This window comes from Halichoerus grypus, chromosome 10 (assembly GCF_964656455.1).
Source record: "Halichoerus grypus chromosome 10, mHalGry1.hap1.1, whole genome shotgun sequence".
Taxonomy (NCBI): domain Eukaryota; kingdom Metazoa; phylum Chordata; class Mammalia; order Carnivora; family Phocidae; genus Halichoerus; species Halichoerus grypus.
The window spans coordinates 74,616,850-74,637,164 of NC_135721.1; the positions used below are offsets into that span (position 1 = coordinate 74,616,850).

General features: G+C 42.9%; 1 protein-coding gene across 2 annotated transcripts in view; it reads left to right on the forward strand.

Annotated features, from left to right (window-relative positions):
- The window catches only part of THADA (THADA armadillo repeat containing), a 320,063-nt gene that overhangs the window by 164,751 nt on the left and 134,997 nt on the right, over positions 1-20,315 (forward strand). For both annotated transcript variants that reach the window (XM_078056617.1, XM_078056616.1), the window contains one exon: positions 8,074-8,242. In XM_078056617.1, the coding sequence (XP_077912743.1) occupies positions 8,074-8,242 (169 nt within the window). The remainder of the gene's footprint in view (positions 1-8,073; positions 8,243-20,315) is intronic.

Sequence of the window (20,315 nt, forward strand, 5' to 3'; positions counted from 1 at the left end):
TTAGGCTTCACAACAGGGCCATGAGGTCATTTCTCTTGCCCATTGTATAAAAGATAAAAATTTAGGAGGTTCACTGACCTGTCCAAGGTCACACACTAGTAAGTGGCAGGACCTGGATTTAAACGAAGGTCTTCTGGATTCCAGAACATATTCTTAGCTCCTGTCCTATGTGCTGTATTATTCAGAACTATGAAGACCCTGTTTCTGTTAACTATACTGGAATTTAAAAAATAAGTAAATAAAGACCCTGTTTCTGCTCTCCAGATCATTTTGATTCAGCCAATATGACACTTGAGGCTATTGTGGGGAAGGCAGATGAGATGTGCCCTGAGCTCTGACAGATCTAAATATGCAGTTGCAGGGACAGGGAATGGGAAAGGAAGTGATTGCTTCTGACCAGAGGAGGTGCAGTAAGATTCTGTAAAAGAAGTGATACCTGAGCAGAGTTCAGAAGAAGAGGAGTTCCCCAAGTGTAGAGAGTGAAAGGACATTCATTCCAGTGAGATCGAGTTGCATGGGCACAGGTGCTAAGGATGAAACAATAGTTGGTTTGACAGAACATATGCAGTTGACCCTTGGACAACCTGGGGGTTAGGGGCGCTCACCCACCCCATACAGTTGAAAATCTCCATATGATTTTTGACTTCCCCAAAGCTTAACTGATAGCCTCCTGTTGGCTGGAAGCTTTGTACTGATAACAAACAGTTGATTGACACATATTTTGTATATGTATTGTATGCTGTATTCTTACAATAATGCCTAACTTCTTAATTTTTTCAGTATTTCTAGGCTACATAGTTCCTCTGTGAGTTTTTCAAATTGACACAAATCTCCCCCCAATTTTTTCCAATGTATTTACTGAAAAAAATCTGCATATAAGTGGACCCATGCAGTCCAAACCCATGTTATTCAAGGTCAACTTTATAGCAAGATTTTTCTTTTAAAGTAGTATAGCCTGAGGTCTCAGCCTCTTCATTCTCACGCAGCCTGCAGAGATAACCTGCAAGGTAGGGTTATCGCACCTTTTATCAATAGATGACCATTCCCCGACAGCAGATGGCCCTGCTGTAAGAAACACACCATCATGGCAAAGCATTCTTGAGTAAATCAGGTGAGGGACTTGGGAGTAAGTCACACATAGCTTCTTTAAACTCGGCCCAGCTCCCAAGATGCCAACCCCTTGGTCAGGTAGGGGCATCTAGAGAAGGCGGGTGACCATCTTTATCAGCAGCAGAAGTTTGGGGGCTTCTATTTTGTACAAGCTACCACTTGACCTCTGGCAAGTGAGGATAGGACTGGAGCTGGGTCTGGGAATGCAGAGGAACCAGGGGAGCATTGGTTATGTCAGTAAGGGAGAATGGAAGGGGGTATTAGCTGGATCGTGAAGTCATTCTGAGACTTCTCTGGAGACTTACCCTCTGATTCTTGTGAAATGAGGGATTCACACAAGGTCACTGGACCTTATGAAGTCCTTTCAAAAATACCTTCCTCGCATTGCGTCAAAATGTTCTCTCAGCCATTCTGTGTTGTTGTGAGGATTAAATGATGTAATACATGCAAAGATTTTAACACTAAGTCTGGCCCTCTGTAGCTGCTCAGGAAGTGTTAGTTGTTATCAGCATCATCTTTATTGTTGTTGCTTCACCTTCTACCAATTAGAGACTTAATGGCTCCGTAAGCCACTCTCACTTCAGCTGTCTAGGTTGAACTTTTCCAAAACTTTTCCAAGACTGAGGATTTTGAGGCAACTGCACTGTCAAGTCTTAGAAAGACTGGATTTTGGCTGGAAGCCTGGGTGGCTCAGTTGATTAAGTGTCTGCCTTTGGCTCAGGTCATGATCCCAGGGTCCTCGGATCGAGTCCCGCTTTGGGCTCCCAGCTCAGCGGGGAGCCTGCTTCTCCCTCTCCCTCTGCTGCTCCCCCTGCTTGTGCTCTCCGTCAAATAAATAAATAAAATCTTAAAAAAAAAAAAGATTGGATTTTGCAGATGGACAGACCCTAATTGGAACGCAGGATCTGCCACTTACTAGTTTTATGATCTGAAGTATGTTGGGAAACCTCACTTTCCTCATCTTAAAATAGGGATGATGATAAGGACATTGTACTGAAGATGTAGTGAAGTAAATGAAATAGTGTGTCTAAACTATGTGGCCAGTCCCCACACACAGTAGGCATTCAATAATCCTCAGTTCCCTTCCTTCTGTCTGGATGCACAGAGGGGCAGTTTGGGTTCATGTAGGGAAAGACCCAGGCCAAACCCGAATGTTCTTTCTGCCAGCCCCCATTGCGTCCCAGCTGGACCATGTCTCCCAGACCACACACCCTCCTCTCCGCGTGTCTCCCCTTAGCTCTTCTCTAATAGCTTATGGTTACTTTGTGGGACCCCGAGAAGCACTGGCTGATTGGCCTTTCTTTCCCATTGCACTATAGGTTCCCGTGGCCTGGGTGTGGCTTTTGTCTCTGATTCTCTGGTACCTATCCCAGCATGTGCTTGTGCTAGGCACTCAGTAGATGTTTCCATGCCTCATCTAGGAAGTTTGGATGAGCAGTTTGGGTAATGTCCAGCCACTTACCTGTGAAACCTTCCAGGAAAATTGGAACAGCTTCTGAGGGTAAATGGAAAGAGGGAAACACCTGGATAAAGCTCAGCCACCACTCTAGGAAACAGGGGGAAGCGGGGGGAAGATCTCAGAAGACCTATTGCCTGCTCAGAATACTATATTCTAAACTCTTCAAGGTTCTCTAGGGTTCCTGAAGTTCAGGGGTATGTATTATCCTCACTTGAAGGTTCTTTCTCTCCTCCAGAAAGCCTTTCCAACTCGGCCTCCTGCTTGGCTTCTCTGTGCTGCTCACAGCCGTGTGTGTGTGTGTGTGTGTGTGTGTGTGTCCGTGGGTACTCCTGGTTTGTGATCATGGGGTTATCTGTCTGGCTCCCCTCCAGACCAGTGATTTCCTGTGAGCAGAGTCCTGTTCTCCGTCTCCCTGTCTCTAAAGCAGAGCACATACCTGACAGTCACACTGTGTGCAAAGGAGCAACTGGAGATTGTTGCCCTGTGTCTGGGGAGCCCTGCCCCATGGGTTTTAGGTGTGTGTCATGAACCCTTGGAATTATATGGGAAATTGTGTGTGTATGTTTGTAAATCCATTGTCTCTTTTGAGAGAGTCCATAGTGTATGTGAGATCCCGAAATGTTTTCATGATCCTGCAAATATTAAAAACAAAACCAAAAAACACACTTATTTTGAGATTTCCTACATACTTGTAAAGCTTGTGTTTTTATTAGCTGGGAGATATTTTTATGCTCCCTCGATTTCCAGGTGTGAGCTGCAGCTTGGAATAGCCCACAAGCTCCATCTTGGAGCCATGGATGGTGGTTCTGGCCTGGGTGCTACCGCTTATGTATCCTGGAGGGTCCACTTAGCTTTTCTGAGCTTAGCTTTACGTTTCATCTGTTAATTTAGGTTTATAATGCCCTCATGTCCTGCAGGAATGTTGCATGATAAAGAAATATGGGTGTGCAGGTGTTTATTTTAAACTGCCGAAGCTATATAATTGCGGGATGCAGGTATTACCATGACAGGTGTGCTGAGAGCACAGTAGGCACTCAGTAAAGACGAGATTAAAATAAACGTGGAAAGGGTTTATTGGAGTGAAAGGTCTCGAGGTTCAGGTGTCTGCATGTCCAGCACATCCTGTGGAAGGACCTAGTGTTCAGGCCTAGAACACGGCTGGGGCGACTGAGGACACGGTTTTCAAACAATAGTAAAAGGAGAAATGACCTTTGAGATCCCAAATCCATTTGCTTTATTTTCCAGAAGAAATTGAGGCTTAGACAGACAGGAGCAGTCCCCCTTCTTTTTAGAAGGACTTGAGATTCCTCCTCATCCCTCTTAATGGAGGCTTAAAAAAAAAAAAAAAGCCCCAAAACAAAACAAAACTCATTGCCTTCATATCATCAGTTTGTTGTCTTACCTTCTTAAAAATGGTTCAGCATTCACACCATAGTCTTAATTCTCTCATTGAAGCCATTTAGAGGCCTGCAATTTTTAGAAAATGCTGATTTTGTACTGGACACAGGCACATTGCACTATGGAAACTTTATCTCCAAAGCATCTTTCTCCTTGGAATGTTCTCATAGACATCAGGTGAGAACACCGTGTATAGATTATTGCTACCACTGTCAGCTCAACTGAGACCCAGAGAGGTTACTGTGACTTGTCCAGGTCATAAAACAGTATCCAAAAGCAGGATGGAGATCCAGGTGTTCTGATTTTCCATCCTTTCTAGCCACTAGACTGTATTGCCAGAGAGCATCTCTGCTTGATTTTGGCACATTTACTGAATCAAACTAGGAGACTCTATCCAAGGGAAAGATAGATTTTACCTTCAAATATATTTTGCTCAGGGCTAGAAACACTGTGTTTATATCCTCTCGCACTCCAGGCCACATAGACCTGGAGAAAAGCTAAATCTCATCAGACCCCTCCCTGCCCCCAGTAACTGACAAAACAGTAACCTGGAAATTTTGCTTAATAGTTTGTGTGTGTGTGTGTGTGTGTGTGTGTGTGTGTGTGTTGACTATAATCTATCCTTCCATTTTAACAATGTGCAGTAGAGAGGAGTTTGAAATTACATTTAATCGTTGTTTCACAATGAGTGATAATTAAATATTACTTTTAAAGTAAGCTTCTCTTTTTCTGTAATTGCATTACTTTCTTGAGGGGAGATTTTGTTTTGCTCTTTAACCTGATTGTGTGCATTTGGAAAGTACCCTAGCACAGAGTATCTGAAAACAGAAAATTCTGGCACTTTTCCCACTTTCCATTCTTTCTCCTGTATGGATGCCAGATTCCTTTGGGAAATCATCATTTGCTAAAGGTCAGGAGCAAAAGGAGGGGCATTCTTTAGTGTACAGTTACTGCTAATTAGAAACTAAACATCTGTAACCATGTCAGAGTTATTTGTATTTGAAAAGAAACATTTATATACAAGAGCCCAGTACGGTAACATAAAACACACTCTAACACAAAGTGTGTGTGTTGGAGGGGTAGGGGACAGACAGATGGGGAAGCTTCCGACAAATGACTGGGCTGAGTGAGGTCATTGCTAATTAAATCTCAAAGCATTTTCAGAGTATTTTCTCTGTCAAGTGAAGTTTTCTCAACACCCCGCCCCCCACCATGAGCCAAAGCAAACATTTTACTGTATTTGCCAATTAAAGATTAAACATTTAATCATTTTAAAAGAAAAATACATAGAAAATGGGTGATTTGGCAGAACCTAGTCAAAGACCACTGGGAAATCTCTAGCTACCTACTGTAACATTAGCCTTCCGTGTCTTCCCATAGTACCATGTAAGGTGAGCTCTTCTCCATCCATAAAATGAGTGCTGATTGACCTATTTCACAGACCTACACTTGTAGGGGGGAAAAGAATGACACAATGCTTGACTTACCACTCCCCATGATGAAATTCTGTTTGGATCATTCCAAACAGAAATTGTATAGAAATTGTATCTGTTCTTTTATTGTCATGTTAAGATAAATGTCAGTGATACCTCTGGGGTATTAGAAATGTTTCAGTCATAGAGCTTTGTCCCTCCATATGCTAAGCCTACATGGCCCAGATCTTACCAGTAATTCCTTTTGAACACTAAGTAATTTTGAAAACAAAGCATGAGACCATCTCTTTCCTCCACAGTCTACTATCTTCTAATCTTCCCCATCCTTGTCTTGGCATCTGAGATATTTCTCTAAGTTGAGTTACTTTTTAAATTGGATAAAAAGATCATGGAGTCTTGAGAGTTCTAGATAAGAACTTATTTAAGCCAAGACCTATCATATTGGGCCTTCCTCTCAAATAACACTATCTCTTTGAAGGCTCTCAAGTGCACAGTTTCAACAAAATGGTTGTGGACTCTCAGGTTCTGAGTGTTTACAAAGTCAAGAGGCCCTTAGATGACCTGCGTTTCCAATGACCTTCGTAGAATCTCAAAGTACCACTTGTCCGTGACTTTCATTGATTTAAGAACTGGCTTTTATTCAAGCTCTTTGGGTGTGAGTCAGCCTAGAGGCAAAGGTTCAGTGACTTGAGGGTCCAACTCTTGTTCTCTTGACAATAAGTTGAAGATCATGTAGTCTGCCCTTTGTGGTACTACCAGTCTGGCCGGACCCACTTCTCAGCCTGAAGTTCCACTGTTATTTCTGAGCCTCTCCTTTAGTCAGACACATCTACCTATACCTTGAGCATTTTTACCCTTGCTTTATCCCACTGTTTCTGGTTGAAACAACTTCCTGGTTTCAGCCTTCTTAGAATCATGCTTGCTTTCCTGAGTTCTATCCTTCTCGATACCACCACCTACAGTCTTATCCTCATGTAGCCATAACATGATAATCACTTGCTTATTGCTTTTCCAGGACTGTCTTGTGCTTTTGGTCATCTTCTCAAATGTACTGCTCATCTTGCCAACCAGAGTATAGGCTCCCCAAAGACCGCAATGACTGTTTTATTTCTCATGGCACTTATCATTTGTTCATTTTGAGTGCCCAATGAACAGTTGTTTGATGGTTGAGGAGGAAGCTATTTTTGCTACTACCTATTTATTGAATCATTCCCAAAGCCGATCTGCATTTATCCCTGTTATAAAACCATAGCTATTGGGGCACCTGGGTGGCTCATTCGTTAAGCGTCTGCCTTCAGCTCAGGTCATGATCCCAGGACGGGATCAAGCCCCACATTGGGCTCCCTGCTCAGCAGGAAGCCTGCTTCTCCCTCTCCCACTCCCCCTGCTTGTGTTCCTGCTCTCGTCTCTCTCTCTGTCAAATAAATAAATAAAATCTTTATATTTGCAAATGACATATCAGATAAAGGGCTAGTATCCAAAATCTATAAAGAACTTATCAAACTCAACACCCAAAGAACAAATAATCCAGTCAAGAGATGGGCAGAAGACATGAACAGACATTTCTGCAAAGAAGACATCCAAATGGCCAACAGACACATGAAAAGGTGCTCAACATCACTTGGCATCAGGGAAATCCAAATCAAAACCTCAATGAGATACCACCTCACACCAGTCAGAATGGCTAAAATTAACAAGTCAGGAAATGACAGATGTTGGCGAGAATGTGGAGAAAGGGGACTCCTCCTACACTGTTGGTGGGAATGCAAGCTGGTGCAGCCACTCTGGAAAACAGTATGGAAGTTCCTCAAAAAGTTGAAAATAGAGCTACCGTACGACCCAGCAATTGCACTACTGGGTATTTACCCCAAAGATATAAATGTAGTGATCTGAAGGGGTACATGCACCCCAATGTTTATAGCAGCAATGTCCACAATAGCCAAACTGTGGAAAGAGCCTAGATATCCATCAACAGATGAATGGGTAAAGAAGATGTGGTCTGTGTGTATACACACACACACACACACGCACATACACACAGGAATATTATGCAACCATCAAAAAAACGAAATCTTGCCATTTGCAACGCCGTGGATGGAACTAAAAGGTATTATGCTAAGCAAAATAAGTCAATCCGAGAAAGACAAGTATCATGTGATCTCACTGGTATGAGGAATTTGAGAAACAAGACAGAGGATCATAGGGGAAGGAGGGAAAAATGAAACAAGATGAAACCAGAGAGGGAGACTAACCATAAGAGACTCTTAATCTCAGGAAACAAACTGAGGGTTGCTAGAGTGGAGGGGGGTTGGGAGGGATGGGGTGGCTGGTGATGGACATTGGGGAGGGTATGTGCTATGGTGAGCTCTGTGATTGTGTAAGACTGATGAATCACAGATCTGTACCTCTGAAACAAATAATACTTTATATGTTAATAAAAAAAACATAGATATTAATGATATTTATATGAAAAGGAAAATCACCTGTAGAGCTAACACTACTACACACACAATCATTGGAATAAGGGAAGTATAAAAAAAAATTTGGAATAAGGAGGAACTCCTGTCTCCCCCAACTTGGATGTCTCTGCTGGAGCTAGATAGAATATTAGCATATACAAAGGCATGTATGTGGAAATGAGTATTGAATGGTCTTGTGTTTTTGTCTCCCCAGATGTGGTCGCTCACCTGTCTACCGCTCCCGTGTAATGGCAGCTCGTGCCTTGGTCCCATTTGTTATGGTAGATGAAATCCCCACTACCATCCGAACCCTGTTGGCCAAACTCCCCAACTGCACTGACCAGTGTTTCCGGCAAAACCATATTCATGGGACACTTCTCCAGGTAAATACAGTTACTTTGTGTCAAACAGCACAGGATAAACTTTGGTTTCTCATGTGCTGTTGGCAGGTAAAGATTTGATACATAAGCTTTTAACTTTAGCTGTGGAACTTTTTTCTATTGCTGAAAGAAAAGGTATTTCCTAGGTGTGCTTTTTTTCATTACAAACTTAAGTACAGCATCACACTGTGATTCAGTCAGATCGTCTTTTGCGTTAAATCCTGTGTCAGGGGCGCCTGGGTGGCTCAGATGGTTGAGCATCTGCCTTCAGCTCAGGTCATGATCCCAGGGTCCTGAGATCGAGCCCCACATCAGGCCCCCTGCTTGGTGGGGAGCCTGCTTCTCCCTCTCCCTATACTGTTCCCCCTGCTTGTGCTCTCTCGCTCTCTCTGTCAAATAAATAAATAAAATCTTAAAAAAAAAAAAACAGTTTCATACAGCATGCTTTCCCATTTGGACTTACCTCTCTGAACCATTTAGAGTTTTGTCTTTTCCATCAAGTACCTGCAGAATATTCTGGGCCACTCCCTGTTCAGGGTGAAGTTGTGAGCATTCCTTGAAAAAGAGGTTAGCACCAGACACAGAAGGAGAGTTATACACATCAGGGAGAGTTTGCCTTGCAGCGTTAACACCATAGTACGTGGAAAGGTCAATCCCTACTTTCCTGTTTTCTCTGTGCTACAAAAGAGACTTTTTATTTTTAATAAATATACAAATATACTTATCGCCTTTTTTTTTTTAATATTATTTATTTATTTATTTGACAGAGACACAGCGAAAGAGGGAACGCAAGCAGGGGGAGTGGGAAAGGGAGAAGCAGGCTTCCTGCCGAACCAGGAGCCCGATGCGGGACTCAATCCTAGGACCCTGGGACCATGACCTGAGCCGAAGGCAGACACTTAATGACTGAGCCACCCAGGCACCCCATACTTATCACTTTTAACTTACCATTTCCTCTAGAAAGGACTAACGTACAACAAATGAATGAGAAATAGACTTCTTGCTGAAACTGTCTTTTTTAAGCCCTACCTATCACCTAGGGAGCAGATGGTACTGGTGAGATCTGTTCATGTGTCTGCTGGGGTCACTCGTGGTGGATCGGTATTGCAGGGGGATTTAAATATCAAATCGTGTCTGGTTTGTGAGCAGAGTTGAGAGGTGGCCTTGCGATCTCAAGATATGATAAGGTTGCGGTCTACCCTGCTGACACGAGAGGCAGCGTACAGAGTGGTTAACGGCATGGGACTCTGGAGCCAGGCGGGCTCAGTGTCCATCTCAAATCTACTACTCAATACCTGCACTTCTCTCTCTTCATTGTTTTTATTAAGTTTTTTATTTTAATTAGTGTATAGTTAACATACAGTGTTGTGTCTTCATTTTTGAAATAAGGATAATAGTAATGTATACCTGGTAGGGATTTTGTGAAGATTAAATGAATTTATGCATATCAAGTGCTTAGAATAGTACCGAGTACATAATATGATATATGGTTACTATTGTTATTATTATCATAGCTTTAGTGAGCTTGTACTATAATGAACACTAATATTTTTAGTAACTGATTCCCTCTAGGTGAGAATGAATGCAAGAGAGACCTATCTTCTTGCCTTCCTTCCTTGGTCGTTGTATATATATTCAGCAAGTAGTTATGGAATGCCTCCTACCTACTACTGTGACCTTCAGAACAGTTGTTGCATTGAAGGAGTCAAAGCCCAAAAAAAAGGCCTAACGTGGGCAATCACAGTGTAGCATGCTACGTGCTAGGGGAACCCACAGCAGGGCCACCTGACTGGTTTTGGGGAAGTCAAGGAAAGCTTCCCAGAGAAAACGACATCTAAGTAAAGAGCAGAAAAAGTTAGCCAAGCAGAGGAGGGAGGGGGAGTCCCCCGCCCAGAGAGAACAGCACATAGCAAGGCTCAGGGTGGGTGAGAAGTTGACCCACCTGGGAACTACAAGCTTCAGTGGGACCAAGTTCCAGGTTGGCTGGTCTCACACTGGTCTCAGGAGCTCTTTAACCTTAGGAAAGTTATTGAGAATTCCAAAGAGCTTTTGTTTATCGATATTTAATTAGACTCTGAAACAGGAAATCTTAAAACACAAGAACTCACAAGCACACATTCCATTAGTCATGATTAGAGTGATGACATCTTCACACACCTTGTAGCCGACTCCACTGTGTGCTGTACGAGAAGGAGAGTAAAGGAGGGGAGGAGTGGCCTAGTGGCATTTTGAAAATAGTTTGATCTTGCAGATCTCCTGAAAAGAGTGTGGCGACCCCCAAGGGCCCCAGAGCAGACCCTCTGGTCTGTGTTGTATACACTGTAGGTCTTTCGTGGTCTCTTCAGTGGAGGCCCTCAAGCGCTCGTCTCCCTTGGTCCTCACTATATCTCGGTGATGAAGACGGGACCGGAGGGTATTATCTGGGTTTTAAACGTGGGACCCTGAGGCGCATACAAGTTAGATGGTTTGATTCTGTCAGACTCTGCTGCTTTGAAGGGAAGGAGCTGGCAATGATGAGTAACAAAGAACAGGCTTTTCAAAGATGTCTAGATTCTGCAGCTGAGTTAGAAGGGGGGCTCAGATTGTCAAGGGAGGAGGGGGGATCAGCCATCAGATTTTCTTTCCTGCAGATCCACTCTTGGCTAACTTTTGTCAGAAGTGGTGAGGCTGGATTTGCTTCTTTGGCTGTCTCACCACTTGTACAAATGGGCCTCCCAGCCTCGTTTCCCGCATACAGCACTGACAGGTCTGGCTTGTGTCTCACCGCTCTGCCCAGCAACAAAGCATGGTCTTCTGCTCTGTCTCTGGGCCCCTGATATCTCAAATTTACTTTTCCTGTGACCTAAAGTGTGAAACTCCGTGGAAAGGGAAAAAGCCCGTAACTCCAGGTTGGTTGTGGCTGTCGCCTTTGTTCCTGAGTGTTGGGAGATGAAGGGCTTGTTGAAAACAAAACAGAACAGTATGGGTGTTGGGTGTTGGGTATCGTGTTCATGTTTGTCAAATGGATGCCTGTCTTTACCAAGACTGGCTTGTACCCTGGGTGAAAAAAGGAAGTCAAAGGCATGTGAAAATCTTTCTGTCGTGTCCATTTGGGTGTCTCATCTGCGTTGTAATAGCTTGGTTTCACTCTGTTGTTCTTTGTGAGGAAAGCATAAGGGGCTAAGATGGGGAGGGCTCTTTTTCTCTTTCCTTTCCACAGCTTTTGGATTCCTTCTCCACATAAAGCTACCTTTGAAACCCGTAAGAGGCCTGCACCTGGAAAAGAGGTGTTGGGATTGAAAGGCATGAGAATCTCCATGGGACTTTCAGAGCCAGCTAAGTAAATATAAAATTGCTATTTTTTTTTTCAAAAGGAGGAAATCATTTTGTAATCAGAAAACAAATTCTTTCACAGAATGTTTTCTTGAATTACACATTTTGGCTTTGAAAAATATTTACATAAATATATCAAACCTCAGAGTATTTCTATAAGATACCTTGAAAATGAGAAATATGCTGATCTCTGAATTTTCTGGAACGATGGAAGAAAGACTCAAATTATAGGACATGCATAAAAAGAAAACATGTGGGAATCAGTTTCTTAATCATTTTAAAAACCAGAGGTTTCTAATTGCAATGTTGAGACGGATGGAAGTAGCACACATGAGAAAAGGTGAGATTATGCAGCCGGTTCGTAAGAGCCAATGCTAAATGACATTAAATCTCCATAAAGGCTAGATAAGAGCCATGGACATTACCTCATTTGGGAACAACACCGGCTGGCAGGGCTACCCGGTCTTTTAAGTAGAATTAACCGTCTGTTTTTGTTGCCAAAATTCTTCATGTTGGGGCCTTAACATTATTACTAGGTTACTTATCACTCCCGAGAAATCATATTGGCATTCAAAAAGTTTTCTTGTGTTGAGGAAGCGTTTTGGCCAACAATTACAAGGCAAGATTTATTCTGATTCTTGGGTACTTAACTCACATTTTGGTGTTTCATAAGGAAATATATACCATTTGAAATAGCAACTTGAATTTTGAGTTTTTTTCATTTTCTCTTTTGGTTCTTTTTCTCATGATACAAACATGAGAGGTGGCCCCTGCTCGCTCTTTACTTAAACTCTCTTACGTGAGTAAAGTGGACAGTTGAGGTAATTCAGCTTCTGCTGAAGCAGGAAAACCCACTTTTGCATTTATGTGAACATTCTAGGCAAAGGTATTCTTCTTTCACCAGTTAATCCACAAAGTACTCACAGTTCTAAACATCCCTTTGCTGGTATTAAATTTTCTCAGTTTTTGTTAGCATAATCTGTTGAACACCTTGTTTAATTCTCTTATTCCTCCACCCCTTCCCCTACCACCCAAATTTGGAGCCTTGATTTTTGCACTTGGAGAATTCTGAGTCACTTTTCGGGCTGTGGAGCTGAGCAGCAGTATTGCACACGTGGGCTGACATGAAATATTAGCTGGAGTGGACTTTAGGCAGCCTAGGCCCATGCATTTGGTGAGTTTGCCATAAGAGAAGTAAAATGAACGTTTTTGAGCACCTCCTGCAGTATGTAAATCACATATGTAAATTGCATATGTGATTTCATTAATACTCTCAGCAATTCTGCCAGGTGTTTAGAAAGCGCCTCCTGATAGTTGATGTGAATAACAACTTTTTCTGCCTAGGGAAACCAAACAAAGAATCCATCTTCGCTCTCTTTAATCTCTTGTTCCTCAGTTCTGAAAGTCTGATTTGATGCTGGAAACAAAGTAAATCCATCGGTGTTATAAAGACAGAGGGACAGAGGAAGTCAGTGAAGCCCTAAGAGGCTACAACTAGTAAAAGACTTTTTGTTTTTATTTGAGTATAGTTGACACACCATGTCACATTAGTCTCAGGTGTACAACATAGTGATTTACCAACTCTACACATGATGCTGTGCTCACCACAGGTGTAGCTCCCGTCTGTCCCATTACATCTCTATTACGATATCATTGACTATATTCCCTATGCTGTGGCTTTCATCCCCGTGACTTATTCATTCCGTAACTGGAAGCCTGGATCTCCCATTCCCCTTCACCCATTGCGCCCATCCCTCCACCCCCTCCCCTCTGGCAGCCATCAGTCTGTTCTCTGTATTTACGGGTCTGATTCTGCTTTTGGTTTGTTTATTCATTTGTGTTTTTGTTTGTTTTTTAGATTCCACTTACGAGTGAAATCATATAGCATTGCACCTTCCTTCCCTCCGCTCATCTCTTTCTCATCATTTCTGTTTGGTCTCTCATTTAATAGTCTGAACCTAAAAATACAGACTTCTCCGCTGGGACCTAGGTTGTAGCCAAGCTTGAAGTTGCCATACCTTCTGTCATCCTTAAGGGTGTGACAGAACCTCTCAAACTTGGACAGCCGTAGGAATTGTGGGTTCTAGGCCCGGGAGCTGCTGGGAACATGAAAAAGAGGTCAAGATGGAATTCAATTCAGCAGACTCAGTGGAGGGCTTACCCAGTTCTAGGTACAGGTGAAGACACGAGTTTGCCTTTAAGGCTCTTACCTCCCATTGTGGGGAGCTGTGGGTTAGAAGCCTAGTGAGCCTGCCGAACCCCTGGGGACAGGGAGCATTTGAATAACAGAAATGCAGACAAGGCAAAAGATAGAGCTGCCAGATAGGGCATCAGGCATGAAAGGAAACGGAGACTAAGATAACATTCTGCTTTAGTCTAGAACACTCTGTGTCAGGCCTAGAGTTAGGATCTTTATGGGAGTGGGAACAGCTGTGCTGGGCTGGGCAGGACAGCAGCAGGACAAAAATAGAGGCAGATCTTGGCATTACCTTTGTGGAAAAGAAAAGCAGAAAACCAGGAAAGAAAGAAAGGTCAATTCTGCCAGCCACTTTTCTGAAGGAAAAATTTCTTGAAGTTCAGGAAACAGGAATAAGACCAGCCATCCTTAACCCTCTGCTGCAGAGAGAAGTAGTGGAAACAAAAAGAAAATCAGTGATAGAGGTAGTCTTAAGTATAAATTCTGTCAGCATTTTCTAAATATCGGGAAATGTATGTTTTTAGAAAAAGTATTTTTTACTAGGTGTTACACCAAAACTTACAATTAAATTTAAAGGAATGATCAGTTCCATCTTTTAAAAAAGTGACCATGTAAGACAGTACTTTATGCTTGAAAAATTATATCTTTCTCACATTTCTTAAAAGTACAAAATTGTGAAACATAAAGTAGAATGCTCAAGCTGCCCAGAAATAGAACATTACTTGATAGATTCCATTTGGTGACTTAAGGTTGGCCTATGTCCATTGTTTATTTTATACACAGAAAATAAAATTTCAGAATGGAAAGTAGAAACAAAAGCCTGAAATTATGCTGATGTTGTAAGTTATAAATGGATTGCTGGTTAGTGTGCTTTTTTTCTGGAGTGAGTCATAAAGAAAATGCTCACTCTGGTCACTAGTGGCCAGATTCCTTCTTTCTTTCTGAGGCCTGGTGTTCACGTGAAAGGAGAAAAATCTAAGTTGCTAGGAGGGTCTCCCATCCAAGAAGGGCTAAGGCAGAGATTCTCCAATGGTGTGCTTGTACATGTGCCAAGTATTTATTGATTCCTTCAGCTCTCAGCAGTCTGAGTGGGGCCTAGCGGGGCTGGAGGCTCCAGGCAGTCACCCGCAGCCGGGAGAAGCAGCATCTGTTTGTCCCAGAGTGCCAAAGAAAGATTATTTTCTGTGTGTGCCCTGACGTGAAAAGGATCGGGAAGCACTTTAATTTAAAAAAAAAAAAAAAAAAAAAATTTAAAGAAAGAACTAAACCTTGTTAAATCTTACCTTTTGGCAATATATTCCTTTCTGGATATAAGCCCAGAAAAGTCATTTTTAATTAAAATGCTACTTCTGAAGATGAATTAATCCTTTCCTTATAAATATCGAAAGGCTTTTATTCGGTATGTGTTACTCAGGGAGCTTTCCCTGGGTGTAGGAGACAGCTCTTAGCTGCCAGCTCCGGACCGTTGACTCCAGTGCACTGTCATTGTCACCAGCCAACAGTGCTACTGCTTTTTGTAGTGCTCCGAACTCCTGGTACGTAGGGTTTATAGATTTATCAGAAGATGTGTCCCCAGGCTTTTGTTACCATTGGGGATTACAGTGGGGGAAGTAATGATGAAAAAATATATATATATATACACACACACACGCCAGTTACTGAGTCCATATGTATTGGGGGGCGGGGGGGGTGTGTGTATTGAGTGCCTATGGAGGCTCTTCTGAGTGATGGGTATTACTCCCATTGTACTGATGAGAAAACTGAGGGCGGGAAGGGTTATGAGATTTGACTAAAGTTATACAGGGATAAATTAGCAAAAGCAGAGCTGGGATTCAAAGCTTTCAAGCTTGTGTGGTTAACGGCCATACTCTACCACTTCTCAGGATGAGGGAAAGAACATCCTAAGGCTAGAGTGACTCTCCCTGAGGCCTTCAAGGTGTGGAGTGAAAGGGAAGTTGACATCGTCTCCTTATTTGTGCGTTCTGTTGACTGAGTACCAACCACATGCCAAACACTGTTCTAGACACTTGGAATACATCAGAGAACAAAGGAGACAGATCCTTGCTCGCAAAGATCTCTACTCTTACAGACTCTGCATTTGAGAGGCAGGGAGACAGACAAGAGTAAATGATATTATAATAGAATTTATTCTAATTTATTATAATAAATTATATCATTTATTAGAAGGTAATAATTTCTGTGAACAAAAAAAGAACAAGCAGAGTAGGATAAGGTGAATCAGGAGTTGATTAGAAAGGAGGGCAGATGGCAGTATTAAATGAGGTGTCAGAATAGTCATTGTTGAAAAGGTAACATTTGGGGTGCCTGGGTGGCTCAGTCGTTAAGCGTCTGCCTTCGGCTCAGGTCATGATCCCAGAGTGCTGGGATCGAGCCCCGCATCGGGCTCCCTGCTCGGCGGGAAGCCTGCTTCTCCCTCTCCCACTCCCCCTGCTTGTGTTTCCTCTCTCGCTGTGTCTCTCTCTGTCAAGTAAATAAGTGAAATCTTTAAAAAAAAAAAAAAAAAAAAGAAAAGGTAACATTTGAGCAAATCTCATTAAGAGACAAGGGAAAAAAAATTTTTTTTAATAAAACATAAACCTCTTTTCTCCTGAAATTGGGTTCATTACACATGTCTGTACGTTCAAGGTTACCTTTAACTATGAAGAGGTGCTATCAGAGTAGGCAGTGTGTAGTGGATAAACAAGGCCAGGAAGGATGCTTTTACTTGAGAAACTGGAATGTTCAACAAAATCCCCGTGCTATACATGCAGTTTACTGAGGACTCTGAAGTCATTTCCCGATACAAGCAAGTCAGTCTGTCTTGGTGCCCATGAGCTTAGGCAAAGAGGAAAGCATCTAATTATATCTCCTGTTTTCCAGGATGATCTTTCCTTTAACTCTCTGGACTTGGGCCTTAGAGATGTGGAGTAAATACAGAGAATGTTTACTTGCTCTTTTATTTAGCAGATACTTACTGAGTGCTAATTAAGTGCATAATAGTATGCCAGGTGCCATAGAAAATACAAAGAAAAGGTAATATGTAGCATGTTCTCTGCCCTCAAGAGGCTTGTGAGCTGAGGCAGAGAACAAGCCATCCACACCACAAACTACCCAGAAATACATGGCTATGGTGTGGGCCAGGCACGTGGCTGAGAACATACAGCTGAGAGGAGAGCTCAGAGAAAGCTTCGTGGGGACATTGGGTCTGGGATAAGCCTTTAAACAATTTTCTGTTGTTGACATAGGGACTTGACGTGAGCCAAGGCTTGGAGAGGGGCATGCAGAAGGTGTTTGCAGGGGACAGTGGGTAAGCCTGTCGGTCCTGGAGTGTGTCGGAGAGGTGGACGGTGTGATGGTAGGGTGGGCACGGGTCAGCATTTGAGAGCCCAGCAACGCCAGGCCAAGCCATTTGCCCGTGTAGGCCCCATGGCCTTCAAAGTGAGGTGTGCAAGACAGTAATGTGTGTGGAAGAATAGGTTGGCATGTTGTCTCTCTCATCCTTTCGACTACTTTTTTATATCAGATGTTTAATAATGTGTGTATCAATAGAGTAGTATCTAATTTCTAAATAAGTAAGTATATAAAAGCTGCGAGCACGTTCTCGCCTAAGTAAGAGCGTGGCCTCTGGAGGCAGCTTGTCTCCATGCAGATCCTAGCTCCACTGCTTGCTCGCTGTGTTATTTTGGGTGAGTTGATTTCTGTGCCTCCATATCTTCCTCAGTAAATGGGAAGATAGCACTGTCTCATAGGCTGGTTGTGGGGGTTAAAGGAATTAAGACGTGAGCGGTGCCCGGCATGGTCTCTGGCATATGGTAGGCGGTCAGTGAGCGTTAGTTGTTACTGTTCCTACTTGGTGCTGCTGCCACCACCAGCATCACAACCGGCCCCCAGAGGGGTCGATGATCCCAAAAGGCGAAGGCCACCGATGTAAATGGCGGGTGAATGATGTTGCCCTCAGAAAAGCTGTGTTCTAGAAAAATGAGTACTGTACGTTGAAGTAATGCTGTTAACAATGTGAGGATTCCTACTGATATGTGAGTGTGTGCATAAGAGAGAAGTAAGTCGATCTGCAGCAGTCTTGACTGAATGTGTAAGCATGCTTCACAGGGAGGTTCCTTGGGTCAGTCAGTGTTCTCTACCTTCCTGTAGATTGTAGTAAAGCCTCTAAGAGCTAAGATTAGTTCTGATTTTTAAGGGTCGAGTTCCTGCCTATCGAGTTGTTATTCCTCGCACCTGTTTTGTTTTGAATTACAGCCCTGCCCTCAGACCCCATCACAAAGGTGATGAGTCAGGAAAGGAACACCGTCACACTGTTCCAGACAAAGGAGGCTTTCATCATTCACAGGGGGATATTTGAAGTTCATAGACTGAAAGGGGGATATAGGATCCTCCTAGATAGATTAATCTAGCACTTTTCCAAGTTCATTTTTCATCTTGGAAGACACACTTTCCATCTTCGCCTAGCGTTATTGTTTGGGACTTTTTATGACTAAAGATAATTCTTTAAAAACACAACGCGACAAAACATCACATTGCAGGCACGCTAGCAGGCTTCTGTCGTTTCCCAGAATTCCTATAAAATATCTGATGATATGTGATTCTCCCATTATGCGATGCGATTTGCTTGGTGGGTCTCTGTCCCATGAAAATAGCATTGTTTGTTGTTTGCTTTCAGCTATGCCATTCAAACAGGAATACCTTATTGCTTTTACTGGGGAAGCACTTTTAAGATTGCAGAGCATATGTACTTGTTGCATTGCCCTGGGATTTATTTAGAGCACCCAATATATTTCAGTTACTGAGGACTAAGTTAGTTGGCTGTTGAAAAGCACTGTGGCTGAGTATAGCCAGGCAGTTTGGCAGCCACCCCAGAGGGCTGAAGTAAAATCAGCTCATGGGCCTAAAGGAAAGTATAAATAAGTAATAAAACTCTTCCTATTTTAAGCCATTATTATTGTTCACGACGTTCTTCTATTTCTCTGTACTGTGTACCTCCATCCTCTCTACCCTGTCCTTCCGTGGCAGGTTTCTCAATGTCGTGGGAATTCTTTGTTGTGGGGACTGTGCCGTGCATTGTAATGTTTGGTAAGCATCTCCTCGGTGGATTGCCTGTAGGACCCACCCTCCCAGCTGTGACAGCAGAAATGTCTGCAAACATTTCCACCTGTTCCCTGGAGGGAGCAAAATCGCCCATGGTTGAGAACCTTTTCTGCACAGTACCTGTGGATTTTTGCCATCATCCTGTGTGGACAGGGTGTGCTGCAGCTCCTTTAAGTGCCAGTGGCCATGGAAGAAACCATTCCTGACCCGTGAACAAATTGTTGCCCCACAGACTACAGTGAGCTGTGCGTGGGAATAAGAGGAGGGGAGGGACAATACAGAACTTGGGCTAGAAATCTCAAAGGAAGCACCTTTCTTCTCTCGGTCTCTCTCTCTCTCTCTCTCTGCTGGAAAAGTGCTATGAACGTGTAAGCCAGCTCGCTTTCAGGATCCTAGCTTTGTATAGTTAGCTTCATGTCCCGGTCCCAACCTGCCTCTGATCCACTTGCAAAACGTGTAGTTGGAACTTATTTCTGCCCTCCCCAGACTCAGGGAGCATAATAAAATTCTAGGCTCTATTTACCTAGGGGAGCTTTGGAAAATAACATAATTAGAATTTTCTCACTTCTGTTTTTTGAAATGCTAGAGTATCTTTATTACTGAGTACACTTGTTGTCTATTTCATTGAGCCTCTCTCGGGCTGGAGGCGACAGGCTGTGTGGAAAGATCTCTAGGAACAGAGGTTCTGCTGAAAACTAAACCTAGGACATCAAAATTTTAATTTTGAGTTAAACAGAAAGCTTTCTCCAGATTCCCAGATTCAGACCTCAAAAAGGAAAACTGGAGGATAAATCTACATGAGGGTGCTAAAAATACATAGTGATTATATTCGCTTTAATTTCAAAAAGCTCTTAAAAATTGTGTGTGCCTCAGATATGTAAATGAGTAGTAAGTTTGTGACTTGACTCTCAAAACTGTTACAATATATAAAAAATAAGAATTTTAAAAGCGCATCCTTAATACCTGTTTTAGAAATTGTCAGAATTCTTATGTGTGCTTCTTTGTCTGAAAGTATAGCTACAGGGACGCCTGGGTGGCTCAGTCAGTTAAGCCTCTGCCTTTGGCTCAGGTCATGATCGCAGGGTCCTGGGGTCAAGTCCCACATCGGGCTCCCTGCTCAGCGGGAAGCCTGCTTCTCCTTCTGCCTGCCGCTCCCCCTGCTTGTATTCTTAAGCTCTCTTGCTCTCTCTCTCTCTCTCTGGCAAATAAATAAATAAAATCTAATAAATATAAATAAATAAATAAAGTATAGCTACAGGGGCCTGGGTGGCTCAGTCACTTAAACGTCTGACTCCTGATTTCAGCTCAGGTCGTGATTTCAGGCTGGTGGGATTGAGCCCTTTGTCAGGCTCCACGCTGGGCATGGAGCCTGCTTAAGAAAGATTCTCTCTGTCCCTCTCCTTCTGCCCCCCCACCCCTCTCTCTCCCTCTCTTAAAAAAAAAAAAAGGATAGCTACAGATATTAAA